The sequence below is a fragment of the Lethenteron reissneri genome, chromosome 7 (assembly GCF_015708825.2).
Source record: "Lethenteron reissneri isolate LAM-NWPU_2019-01 chromosome 7, ASM1570882v1, whole genome shotgun sequence".
NCBI classification, from domain to species: domain Eukaryota; kingdom Metazoa; phylum Chordata; class Hyperoartia; order Petromyzontiformes; family Petromyzontidae; genus Lethenteron; species Lethenteron reissneri.
Genome location: NC_083785.1, coordinates 10,917,218 through 10,931,489, shown reverse-complemented (window position 1 = coordinate 10,931,489; position 14,272 = coordinate 10,917,218). Strand labels below are relative to the sequence as shown.

General features: G+C 53.9%; 1 protein-coding gene across 1 annotated transcript in view; it reads left to right on the top strand.

Moving 5' to 3' along the window:
- LOC133357612 (dynein axonemal heavy chain 11-like) overlaps window positions 1-14,272 on the top strand; it is a 147,069-nt gene that overhangs the window by 116,593 nt on the left and 16,204 nt on the right. Inside the window, 7 exon segments of the mRNA XM_061575642.1 lie at window positions 24-167; window positions 937-1,119; window positions 4,891-4,992; window positions 8,135-8,269; window positions 10,050-10,223; window positions 11,661-11,896; window positions 12,747-12,869. Coding sequence (XP_061431626.1) covers window positions 24-167; window positions 937-1,119; window positions 4,891-4,992; window positions 8,135-8,269; window positions 10,050-10,223; window positions 11,661-11,896; window positions 12,747-12,869 — 1,097 coding nt within the window.

The following is a 14,272-nucleotide window of genomic DNA, read 5'->3' as shown; positions in this document are numbered from 1 at the left end:
CCCTCCACACCGACTCGTCGCAGCTGAACCTGACGGAGCTGAAGACGTTCCCGAACCCGCCGGTGGCCGTGACCAACGTGACGGCGGCCGTGATGGCGCTGCTCGCCCCGGGCGGGCGGGTTCCGCGAGACCGATCGTGGAAATCGGCGAAGGTCTTCATGGGCCGGGTGAGACGAAAACCATCGTCGTCGTCATCGTCGTCATTGTCATCGACAGCAGCAGTCATGAGACATCCATCCACTGTGGGATGAAGGCGTTCTCTGTGTTGCTGCGCGTGCGTTTCCGGCAGCAAGGGACACATGGAACAATCCTGGCCGCATCCCCCCCCCAATTCACCATGCCGCACTGACTAGTGTGGTGAAATATGGTCAACCCCCCTGCCCCCAGCCCTCCCCCTTCCTTCCCCAACCTAAACCGCCCCGCCATGACCAACGCATTAATTAAAATATAACTTTCATTGCATTGCCAACCCAACTGCTGGACGCAGGCTTTGCCGTTGCCATGTCAGTTATTGAGGGGGGTTGTTTGACCGTACTTCACCACGCTGGTCAGCGCGGCATGGTGATTTGGATTGGTCCGGTGTGTCGCTCGCCGCCGGGAACGCGCGTTCAGCGTGGCCCCGGTGACGCTCGCCCAGCTCTGCGATGCCGCCCGCGGAATTGCCGCGGCGACACGCGCGCTGCGCCCCTCGCACGCACACACGGCGCTTTGTGAATTTGTGAATCCGCCGCCCGGATGGGGTGAGGGCCTCCCGCGCTCCACGTGGGGGCGGGGTCCACGGGAGGTCGTCAGCGCCGTACTTCACCACGCTGGATCTAACGCGCGTTTCTGCCCCCTTCTTCTCCCTGCGGGAAAAACCTCCGCCGCCGTTCGTCTGTCCGCCGAAACCGGGCCCCCTCCATCCGCCCCCCCCCCCCACCACCACCCCCGACCCAGGTGGATGACTTCCTGCAGTCGTTGGTCAACTACAACAAGGAGCACATCCCGGAGGCGTGCCTGCGGGTCGTGAAGGACGAGTACATCAGCAAGGCCGAGTTCAACCCCGAGCTCGTCCGCACCAAGTCGTTCGCCGCGGCGGGCCTCTGCGCCTGGGTCATCAACATCGTCAAGTATTACGAGGTCAGACGGCTCGCAGCTTCCAGGGGGAGGGGGCGAAGGGTAGGGGGCACGCTTCCCTCGGCGGGAAATTGCGGCGTCGCACCTTTAATAACTTTTTTATTTTTAAAACTCTTTCACGGCGGCGACACGGCCGAGATGCGGCGCACGTTTTAGCCGCGGGGGGCCGGGGGGTTCCACGGTTCGAGCCCAGCGGCCGCCCTGGTTAATATTGCTGGGCTGGACTGTAAACCGCACAGTCTGCTTTCCTGCGGCTGATGTAGATGGCAGAGCAACAGCTACGATTTCACATTCAGGCGGCCAAGCCAGATAATATCCGCGCCAGGAGGAGCGAGCGGAGTGTGTCGCTGTGATGTCTCGTTGGTATTTGTGGATCGCGAGGCATTGCGTCATTATATGTTGCACGCTCTGTTCTGGATTTTGCATTTGTGCATCAGGCATCCACATCTACTGCAATGGTTTGTGTGGATGCGGTTTAGGGTGGACCGTACATTTGCTGCGCGCAGATCACGGTGCCACGGTGGTGAGATGTTAACTACCTCGCCCGGTATGCAGGAGGTCGTGGGTTCGATCCCAACCCTGACGCCTGTTGTACATTTGGAGTTTGCATATCTCACTCTCCTCGAGGTCATGTGGAATTTTCTCTGGGTCCTTGTACTGTAGGTTGCAACGACGAGCCGGTGGAGTGATCGTACCTATGTTGAACTTCTTTCACACCGTACGTACCCCGTCGCACCAATCAGAGGTGTGCACGGTGGGGGGGGGGGAAAGGACAACAAACTAAACACGACTAAGAAACGAGTTTTCAATCTAGATGATTTAAAAACAGGTGTTAAGATGTTTGAACATCTTAGCAGAAAGGATAAAGCCTATTCTTATACTTTAATGCTGGCAAAAAAAGGACCCATGTTGTACACACATACTGTGAAATTCAGCATCTTGCTGCGTATAATAACCTTTCGCAAATCGCCGGACTTGATTTGACAGGCATCTTGTGAGCAGCAGACCTCTGGCGTTGTTGAATATCCTGAGCTGGTGGTCTAGACAAGGCTGACTGTGTGTGCAAATGCAGCGGTCACGTGACACGCACGCAAGGCATGATGGACGGGAGTCGTGCCTCCCTTGCTGCTCGTGAGCAGCTCACCTTTCACGTGTCGCTGAGTCAATGCTTCCAGTCGGCACACTGCGCGCACCCTCGTTGTGATGAGTTTTCTCATCATTTACACAGAGCATTGGGTGTAAAGCGCTCATCGTAGGCTACATGGGGAGGGAGGATAAATTTTATATATTTTTTTCTGTGTGCATCTGCGCGTGTGTTCTATGGGGAGCGGTAGTGTGGCGGTTAGCGCTACGCTGCGCTATGAACCCCTTGAGCCGAGTGCGAATCCCGCTCACGGCCAACACCGGTGACGATTATCCTCACCGGTCATGGGCCTCCCCTAGGTCGACTCGGCCTCAAATAAGTTCCTGGTGCGATGTGTAAACATCGCCACTGAGGAGGCAAAGGTGAACGGGCGTGGTGCTGGCCACCCACCCCCTCGTGTGCCGTGCCGGCCTTCATAGGCGCTACTCACAAACAGCACTTGCCCCAACAGTCTGTTGAGGCTATGCGGGGGATTGTTGTCTTATTTTTCTTACATTGAGAGTTTGCGTCTCCGCCGACGCTCCCCGGGGGGGGGGGGCGGGGGGGGGGCCCCCCCCCCCTCTCCATCCGCTAATTGTGGCTCGGTTCCACCGAAGTTGCTCGCGCACCCGCTCGCTCGCTCGCTCGACTCCGCGGGCGTTGATGAGCTTTCATTACGGCGAGTAACAGCGCTCGTTTGTCTGGCGTTATTAACGGGCGCGCGAGGTATTCATCATCGCCCACTTTTAATTAATACTCGCTTATTGGGCAATTTGTCAGCGCGGGGCCGGGGCGCGCCGCGCGCCAGCCGCTCGCGCAAACTCCTTCTTCGCGTCGCCCACCGGTCGTCGTCAAATCTCGCGCTCGCTTATTCATTCATATTTAATCTCATTTTTTTTTGTTTGCTGCCGCTGCTGCTGTTGTTGTTGTTGTTCCCACGGCGACGTTCGCTCCACCGACCCGTCCTCGAAAGATGCGCGTGAGTATCGCCTGCACCGCCGCGGCAGGGCGGAGTGCCGTGTTTTTTCTTTTTTTTATGCCGTGGCTCTTGGGATTGCAGTGCCGCTGCGAGCGTTTTGCGCCCCCACCCCGCGCGCTCGCACGAGCGCCACGCGCGTCCGACGGAATCGATCGGCTAAACAAAAAAGTTGCCGCGTCCGTTCGATTGCGAAGGTGGGGGGGGGGGTAGGTGGGGTGGTCGCCGGTGCACAGGACTTACAATTCAGAGGTCGCCCGGTTCGATTCCGTCACCCGCCACGGCCGAATACCTCGGTTGGCTACGCACGGTTCGAAAGAAGTTCAGCGTACACACCTCTACACGCGCCGTTGAAGCAACGGCGCAAGTTTCTTAAATCACCCTCCCACCCTCCAACAGCCGTCGCCAGCCCCACCACCTCAACCGCCCAGCAGTGTCAGTGGGTCACACCACAGTCAGTCAATCAGCAGGTCACGTGTGATAAGGTGAATTGTGGGTACTCCCAACTATTCCCGGATGTCTGGCCATAGTGGAAGAGTAGGCCAAGTTCAACTCCAGAACGGCTCTCGAGAGCTCTCTCTCTCTCTCTCTCTCGTCGCGCCCCCTTCCGCCAGCAGTGGCGTGAGCAAGCAATTGCAGGGCTGCGCTTTTACCTTTAAAGGCGCAGGCCTGCAACTGCGCGACCTCTGATGTGATGGCTTGATCAAACGTCGCCGTTATTTGCCGTGCTCTAAGATTGACGTGTGCGTTATTCTGTGACTTGTGAGCTTTGTTTTTTCCTATTGTCCGTTTCCAGTGCATAGAAAAAAGTATTGTTAGTGTACCCTTTTACACGTTTTGCGACACCTAACGGAGTGAATGGAAATCGGTCGTGGACAAAACAACATCGAGCAATTGATTTGTTCAATTTATTTGTTTGTCTTATTATCCCAAGAGCAATGGAAAATAATTGTGTAAGAAAAAAATGTCAAGTACATCGGCCCTTTCTACTAAGCATTAGCCAATGTGCCGCGAGGAAGTAGAATAAGCTCGGGGCATTCTTAAACTCTCGTTGTTACGATCCGTAATAGATGTTTGGGTTAGGCCGCCACGTAACGATTCAGACGCAATCCGTATCGTCAGGAACAAAATAAAAACGCCGCGTGGTGTACGGGCGTTGAACACTGTGGCGGTTGTTATCATTTCGGCTCGCTCACTCGAGGAATCCGATGAGCTATGAAGCTCTTTTTTCACAGATGTCCAGTAGGGGAGGGTCAGAACGTTATAGCAGCAGACGATACAAACAAAACACACGATAGGAGTGCAAAGTCGAGGAAAAGTTAGCAAATCACATTAACAAAAACAACAAAACTATTCTTATCTTACCAGGTGAAGCCCACTGAGCTATTAGCTTCTTTTTTTCAGAAGCGACCTGGCCACAAATGATAGCGCAACAAAGTGTCGTATCACGGGGAAATGTCTAGCAGCCAAACAGTCCGAATAATCGAATAATAACACTTAATAAACCCAGGTCGTAACAGCGTCTCGTTCTCTCCTTTTCCCTGCACGTATCTCTCTCTCTCTGATTCTCACTCGCCCTCTCTCTACGTCGTCCGTCCCGCTCTTCGTCTCTTTCCCCACCGTCGTCCTCATCACCCCCCCCCCGCCTCCCCGCGTCTACCGTTGCCGGCCGCAGGTTTACTGCGACGTGGAGCCCAAGCGGCGGGCGCTCGCTCAGGCCAACACCGACCTCGCCTCGGCCACCGACAAACTGGAGGCCATCCGCAAGAAGCTGGCCGTGAGTATCACCTCTGATTTCTGACCTCTGACCTCTGTGACACCACTGACCTGGCAGGGTGACATGTAGTGACCGGGAAAAATTACAGTTTGTAGAAAAGAAAAAAAACGATCCTTACACTCGCGATGCTTGCACGGAGGTCGCACGCACACGCGCGCGCGAGAATCAACTTTTTAAATGCCCCGTCGCGTATGCTACGGTTCGGCAGCCCTGGCACCGCAGGCGTGCCACGATTCGCCTCAAGATAACCACGAGCGTCGTTACGGAGGGTCTAAATAACAAAGGGGTTGAGCAGACCGAGGGTCGCTTAAGTACGCCCGTCTCTCCGCGCATAAAATAAAACCATTTCTCATCAAAACAACGCCATGGGCAAAACGGCCTTCCGGGAGTGCCCGTTAAACCGCGATGTCCGTCTTGATTCTTCGACGAAACGGTGATCCTGTATCGTGGCCACCTCCTGGGTATCCTGGGTGGGACTCAAACAAAACCCCCACGAGAGTTCGTCGTCCAGATAGTAGCCGGGCCGTGTGTTGTTGAGCTTGTTTTTGTTTTGTCACGCGCATGGTGACGGATCGCCTGCATCGATCGCCAGAGGTCGTGGGGGGCAGGGGGGGGGGGCACAAGGGGTCGCGAACACAAAGCTGTCAACCCCTCATCAGTGCCCTGCCTTATTACAGACCAATTCAGGACCTTATTGGTCACCCCGTGCCCCTTATACATCTCAACGTTCATCCTACAAAGTCCCATCACAAGGGAGAAACACAAACAAATAGACAATAATGTTTGTTGTTTTTTGCCCGTATTGAAACGGCTGTATGCCGTATGGACCTGAAAACGCAATTTCCCCCGTACAAGAATACGGGGTAAACCGTGTGGGTTGACACGGTATGCAAATACCAGCAACCTATTTGTGAGCGAGTGTTCGAAACGGGGAAATTGTGGCGTTTGAGGGGGTAATGGATAGTGGTGGGGGGCTGAGAGAGGGGGGGGGGCAGCCTATGGGGTCGGGCAGCAGCTGGCAGATTTTGGCGCGATCGCCATAGCCCATTAGTCTCTGATTAAGTCGACACCATATGGGGGGTTGCTTTTAATCGTCTCCCTAATGATGCAGGCAAGCAACAACAGAAAAAAAAGACCCTGCATTGTGATTGATTTAAATTGTAAATCGCGTTTAACCGTATGATCGCCGGGCGGCCCTGTCTGACTGGAGGGGGGGGGGCCTAATGAGACACCGGTAAGTTTAATTGCATTTTGTTAATTGACGCAGCGCTCATTATTACACCACGCGCACGCACGACACACGCACAACACGCACGACACACGCACAACAACACGCACAGCAACACACACAACAACACACACGGCACACACGACACACACAAGACGCACGACACGTGCGCAAAAAACTTATTGTCCTTCTCGGTAACTTTGAGAAAAAATTCACGGCAGTCACCCGATGGGCAAAACATCCGGCGCACGGGGGGGGGGGGGGGGGGTGCTGGGTGGGTGATTGAGTGGCCCGGTGACGCGACCTGCTGGCGTTGTGACCAGAGGACGAATGGGATGCATCCTCGAGAGGGAGAAGGAGACTTTCCAAACTTTCTAAAACTAAAATGGGGAGGTACTAACCAGCGGGGTTGCCACTTCTGATGCACCCGAGGGGACACATCATGGGAAGAAGACGATGAAGAGGGAGGAGGAGGGGGAGGAGGAGTAGGAGTATGGGAGGGACGGAGGAAGGGAGGGGAGGAATAGGGGAGGGAGGGATCTAGCAATACTGCAGGACGAGAGAACAATATTAATATACGTGCGTTGTGCTGATTTATGCGTTGTTGCGGCTGTTAATATTATTATCTACCGGACATCTGTGAAAACTACCGGACATCTGCGGAAATAAATTATGTTCGCAGCTCATCCGAGATCCTCCCGCATTAATTAATATTCTGGTTCTGATATTGTGGAGCAAACTGATACAAAAAAAACAACCCGAGGCTGTTAATGCATCAAGAAGAGGAGGGAGGTTCCTGCGAAAACCAGGACAAGGTGGCAACCATAGGTTTAACTTAAACACGTTCGTGTTGTTTGTGATGCTGCGTTGGCAGTGGTGGACAAGCACAAAGAACAAACACAATGACCTTACCCTGAACGGAATATATATATATATGTGTATAGTTGGTGAATGGTCCTTCTTAATAGCACAAGGTCGAACTGCTGTGTTACATGTGTTGTGGTGCAAGTGACGACGCTAACGCAGATCTTCGTAAGGGCTGATGCCAAGGTTTATTAGGGGCTTACGCCTAGGAACTTTTTAGGGGCTTACGCCTAACAGTGGACGGCTAATATATTTCTCCCCAGGGGAAGGGTACTGGGAATCCTAACACCCCCCGACTATCTGAGCTCTTCCCACTGCACCGACCGAGGGTTCAACCAACATCGGCCGGCCGGGGAAAGCAGCCACCCTAGCCTCGTGTAGGATCACCCTCGCCTCGTGTAGGATCACCCTACCCTCGTGTAGGATCACCCTAGCCTCGTGTAGGATCACCCTAGCCTCGTGTAGGATCACCCTAGCCTCGTGTAGGATCACCCTAGCCTCGTGTAGGATCACCCTAGCCTCGTGTAGGATCACCCTAGCCTCGTGTAGGATCACCCTAGCCTGGCTTCCGACTCCCAATCTCTCTCGTTCCCGGCTCCGACCGACGACCCCGGTCATGTCACGGGTCCCAGCTTAAATACCCCATGGTGACATGACGTCATCAACTACTCCTCTACACATGCACGCAATACGTATGCGTGTGTGTACGGGGAGCGGTGGTGCAGCGGTTAGCGCACTGCGCTACGACACCGGCGACCAGAGTTTGAATCCCGCACACGGCGACCAACACCGGTAACGATTAACTGAACCGGTCCTGGGCCTCCGCTAGGTCAACTCGGCCTCAAATGAGTACCCGGTACGTTGTATAAACATCGCCACCGGGGAGACAAAGGCGGCCGGGCGTGGTGCTGGCTACCCACCCCCTCGTGTGCCGTGCCGGCCTTCATAGGTGCTACTCGCTAACAGCACTCGCCCCTACAGTCTGTTAAGGCTACACGGTGGTGGGGGGATCTTTGTCTTTGTGTGCCGTGCGCTTGTCGCCACGGCCAGGAGCTGGACGCGAACCTGGCGAAGCTGACGGCCGCCTTTGAGACGGCGACGGGCGAGAAGCTGCGGTGCCAGGAGGAAGTGAGCCGCACCAACCACACCATCCACCTCGCCAACCGACTGGTGACCGGCTTGCAGGTGCGGCTCGAACACACCACACACACACCGCACCATACCACACCTCACACACACCGCACCATACCACACCACACACACACCGCACCATACCACACCACACACACACCGCACCATACCACACCACACACACACCGCACCATACCACACCACACACACACCGCACCATACCACACCACACCCACACCGCACCATACCACACCTCACCCACACCGCACCATACCACACCTCACCCACACCGCACCATACCACACCTCACCCACACCGCACCATACCACACCACACACACACCGCACCATACCACACCACACACACACCGCACCATACCACACCACACACACACCGCACCATACCACACCACACACACACCGCACCATACCACACCTCACACACACCGCACCATACCACACCTCACACACACCGCACCATACCACACCTCACACACACCGCACCATACCACACCTCACACACACCGCACACCATACCACACCGCCAACCGCCTGGTGACCAGGCTTGCAGGTGAAGGAGTTAGCCACTCACCTGCACACACAAACTCCTTCACCCGTACAGTCGGTCACGCAGGTACAGCTGCCACTGGGAGTCCCCATGGCTCGACTGCAGGAGGGCATTGGCATGGGTGAGATGGGACTGTGATGTAAGGTGCTTTGAGTTGCTGGGACAATTCGGGCCAGAACCCTACCATTGCAAATCTTTACACGCGTATTGTTTGCGCAGGAGAGTGGCGCAGTGCTAACGCTCGTGCCTCATAGAAAGAAGGGCCTGGGGTTCAACTTTTCTGCGTGGATTATACGTGGCAGCATTGTCCCCCCCACTGTAAAACAAAAAACCTGCCGTTTGTGAGTTCCTTTCGCTCCTGCCGTGCGCAATGTTACTACTGATTGCGAGCTAGATTTCCATTGCGCATCGTTCTGATTTCGATTTAAAGCTTTCGTGACTGCAGGGATACATCTTCTTGGTTCTTTCGGTAAAGACACGTAGAATGGAAATAATAAAATAATAAAAATTAAACATAATAAAATAATTCTCACGACGTTTCGGCCACAACGCGAGTAGCCGTCCTCAGGTGAAGAACAGGTCTGTCGATAAGACAGACTCTGTCTTATCGACAGACTTCTTAAGACAGACTCTGTCTTATCGACAGACCTGTTCTTCACCTGAGGATGGCTGCTTGCGTTGTTCAAGCTCAAGTTAATTTATTAGGTATAGCCCTGTGAGCCTTTCGGCTCTTGAATCGGGTGCAACCGCAACAAACAAAAAAAACATGAACAAAAAACATCTTAAAGTGAATATGTGACTAAGTGCAAACAGAAAATCCAAGAAAAGACAGCAAAATATTGCAGAAAAAAACACCGTACACCAACGCTGTGTGCAAAAATCCCAGTGGGATGCAAGTCAAACAACAACAACAACAACCATAAGACAACTTAGATTAAGGCCAAAAACGTCGTGAGAATTATTTTATTATGTTTTATTTTTATTATTTTATTATTTCCCTTCTACGTGACTTTACCGAAAGAATCATGAAGATCGTTCTGATTGTTCAATATTTTATCATTACTGTTGTTGATGAGTCATGTTTATGAATTGTCCCTGCCGTTGTTCTGCACACCCCCTGCAAAGCCCTCCCTTCCCGTGTGACGTGCTCGCGCCCGTCCGGTCAGCCGTTCTACGCGGCCTGTGACAGGAGCTTCTTGGCTCAGTGGGCTTCCCCGAAATAAACCGACCGACCCACCGACTCACTGACTGACGGGTTGGTATGCAGTCGGAGAAGGTGCGGTGGGCTCAGTCGGTGGCCGAGTTCCGGGTGCAGGAGCGGACTCTGTGCGGCGACGTGCTGCTCACGGCCGCCTTTGTCTCCTACCTGGGCTACTTCACCAAGCGCTACCGCCAGGAGCTGCTCGACGGCATGTGGGGGCCCTTCCTCCGTGCCCAGAAGGTGCCCTGACCGACTCTTCGTCAACCTCAATGTCGTCATGAATGTCGTCATGAATGTCGTCATGAATGTCGTCATGAATGTCGTCATCAATGTCGTCATCAATGTCGTCATCAGTGTCGTCCCGAATGCCATCATGAATGCCATCATCAATGTCGCCATCAATGTCGTCATCAATGTCGTCATCAATGTCTTCATGAATGTCGTCATCAATGTCGTCATCAATGTTGTCATCAATGTCGTCATGAATGTCGTCATCAATGTCGTCATGAATGTCATAATGAATGTCGTCATCAATGTCGTCATCAACATCGTCATCAACGTCGTCATGAATGTCGTCATCAATGTCGTCATCAACGTCATCAATGTCGTCAGCATCGTCGGCGTCAATCCCACCTCTGGTTGGGCGACGCGATGTTGGAATGCGTTGTGCCCCGGCAGTCAACTCGGCTCCCACTGACGCTCGCACGAGTGCACACACACACTGGGGCCCCCAATGGCCTACGTTTCAACGCCACACACAGGTACTCATTTAAGGCTGAGTCTACCTAGGGGAGGCTCAGGCCCGGCGATTCAATAATTATTCATCACCGATGTTGGCCGTGAGCCGGAATCGAACCCAGGTCACCGGTTTGGTCGCGCAGCGCGCTAACCGATGCGCCAACCGCTTCTCACACGCGCTCATGCACATATAAGCGAGCGCACACGCACGCAACAGCAACGAGGGCCGGCATTCGGGCACTCGGTGGCGGTGGGCGACCTCGCCGCGGCGCTTGTGCCAGGAGGAGGGGAATGCTCGCGTGGAGTGGGGAAAGTTCGCTTGCTGATGGGAGATCACGGGACCAGTGGCGTAGCTAGGATATTTTGCGCCCGGGGACGAACTATAAAATTGGCGCCCCCCCCCGTTTAATCACATACCAAAATGTAATTACATGATATGTAGGCTGTGTGTGGCGGGAAATATAAACTTTTAGGTTGAGGTGTAGATGTGTGCAGTAGTTTCAGGCTGCCGCGCCCGCCGCAACAAGTTATAATGTAACGTTGTAAGCCTCATTTTGGCGCCCCTTTACCTTGGCGCCCGGGGACATATGTACCCCCCTGCACCCCCCCCTAGCTACGCCTCTGCACGGGACAGACCCGGGCAAGCGGTATCGGTGTTCGTTTAATTCAGAGAGGCGTATTGCAGTAGTGGCGCCGTTGTTTTTAAAGGCGTTGTTGCACACTGCAGAGAACCGTAGCGACACGACCGACCGCATTCCACGACAGCTGCCGCCAACATTGTCTGCCACGCGCGCGTCCCCCGCGTGGCCTTCTTCTTCTGATTCCGTCACGACGACGTACGCGAGAAACCGACGCTGTACGCGTGCATCATCGTAACGCGGGGAGGGTTAACCGCCCGAGATATGCCCATCCGCGCCGACCCACCCGTTGCACCCGCAGGTACCCATCCCGATGAGCGAGGGGCTGGACCCCGTGAGCGTGCTGACGGACGGCGCGACGGTCGCGAGCTGGCAGAACGAGGGGCTGCCGCGCGACCGCATGTCCACGGAGAACGCCGCGCTGCTCGCCGCGTGCCAGCGCTGGCCGCTGCTCGTCGACCCGCAGCTGCAGGCGGCGCGGTGGGTCCGCGGCCACTTCGGCGCACGCCTACGCATCGTGCGGCTTGGGCAGAAGGGGTGAGACGACGCACCCCCACCCCACCACACACCGCACCCCCGACCGCCCACGTAGCTCTCTTCTCGTCTCTTCCTCCTCATCGTTGTCTCGTGGGGATGTTTGTTGTCCTTCCCTCCCCGCCGCCCCGCAGCTCCGATTAGCGGGGTTGGCTACGTACGGTGTGAAAGAAGTTCAGCACACTTACTGTACGTTGCAAGGACGAGCCGGCGGAGCGATCGTACCTATGTTGAACTTCTTTCACACCGTACGTAGCAAACCGCGCTCATCGAAGGCGCGGGGGAAGCACAGCAAACTAAACTCAAAAAGCAGTTCTAATGAGATTAGTTTTCGATCGATATGATGATTTAAAAGTGCACAGCTGCAGTGGCTTCCTAAATATCGGAAGGCAGAGCGTTCCAGACGGCCGCAGAAGCGCACCTGAAAGCGCGCGATGCGGTGACCGTCTTTGTTCGACGGGGAGCCGAAACCTGCTGCTGCCAGATGGTTCATGCCCTTGACGACGTTAGCAAGGTATCGTGGTTCACTTGTGGCAAGCACTCTCCGTGTGTAATGAGCGCCGCCTCGTGACGTCTTTGTTCGGCAACCAGAAGCTGCTAGTGCAGCTCGGCAAGCACAGGACAGACCCCCCGTACTTGCCATGAACTCCCTACGCTCCGGAACTTGGCTGAACGACGGTGGACGGCCGGAAGCTGTGTTCCAACTCGGCGGGGTCGGTGGGGAGGAGGGGGGGGAGGGGGTCTCAGCAGTGCCGGCGCTCTGGAACTCTGATCACGCCCGAGCTCCGACACCCCGAGAATTTCCGCTCTGGCGCGAACACTCACGGCGGGGCCACTTCTCTGTCCTGCGAAGGTACCTGGACGTGATCGAGCGAGCGATGGCAGCGGGTGAGACGGTGCTCATCGAGAACCTGGAGGAGACGGTGGACCCCGTGCTTGACCCGCTGCTCGGCAGGAACAGCATCAAGAAGGGAAAGTGAGTGGTGTTGGGGGAAGCAAGACAAACTCAACTACTCAATACAGACCTGTTCTTCACCTGAGGACGGCTGCTTGCGTTGTGCCGAAACGTCGTGAGAATTATTTTATTATGTTTTATTTTTATTATTTTATTATTTCCATTCTACGTGACGAAAGAACCAAGAAGATACTCAATACTCGTTGGTTTTTCCGGTAAAGTCACGTAGGTAAAAAAAGGAAAATAAATTAAATCACAACGTTTCGGAGGCAACACAAGCTTCCGTCTTCAGGTGGAACCGTCACAGCAAAATTGCTGTATCAGTAATACTAAAATGACTATATCAGTAATTACTGTATCATTAATTTTGCTGTATCAAGTGGTTCCACCTGAAGACGGAAGCTTGTGTTGCCTCCGAAACTTCGTGATTTAATTTATTTTCCTTTTTTTATCTAAGTGACTTTACTGAAAAAAACAAAGAGTATGGACCCTTGCAGTCACAAAAACTTCAAATCTATAATTAAACTACTCAATTTGATTTGAAGCTTTCGTGACTGCAGGAATCCATACTCGTTGGTTTTTTAGGTAAAGTCACGTAGTTAGTAAATTATACCTACGTGACTTTACCGAAAGAACCAAAGAGTATGAACTACTGAAGTCAACAATTGTTTTTTTATTCTATCAGGTTAGGTCCACTGAGCTATGTAGTTTTTTTTCAGAAGCGACCTGGCTACCACAAATGATAGCTTGCCGAAGAGCTTGGAAATAAATAGCTGCCAACTACTTTAAACGCGTGATGATGTTGATTCTAAATGTGGAGGGGAAAACCGGAGGACCCGGAGAAAAATCCACGCGATCACGGGGAGAGTGAACATGCAAACTCCAAATATACAGAGGTTAGGGTCGGGATCGAACCCACAACCTCCTGTTTACTAGGCGAGGTAGTTAACATCTCACGAGATTACCCCCCCCCCCCCCCCATGTAGCCTTAATAGATTTATGGGGTAAGCGACGTTAGCGAGAAGCACCTACGAAGGCCGGCACACGGAGGAGGCGGGCGGCCAGCACCACTCCCAGCCGCCTTTGTCTCCCCAGTGGCGATGTTTACGACACACACCGCGCCAGGCAATCATTTGAGGCCGAGTGGACCTAGGGGAGCCAGCGTCCCAGTGGAAAAGGGTTAACAACGCATTTACAATTCACGCGATCTCACCCCGAAACAAAATGCGATTATGATTCATATTGGTCGCGAAAGCCGACGGCAGGGGTGGCCAACCTATAACAGACCAAGCGCAAAACATTCCCCCGCGAGTTCTACAAAGAGCCAAGAGTGTACATATATATAAGCGCATTCATATACATGTCAGCAGTCCTCAGCACAGCACGGAAGACATTTCATTATTCGTTGCTACTGCCGTGGCAGT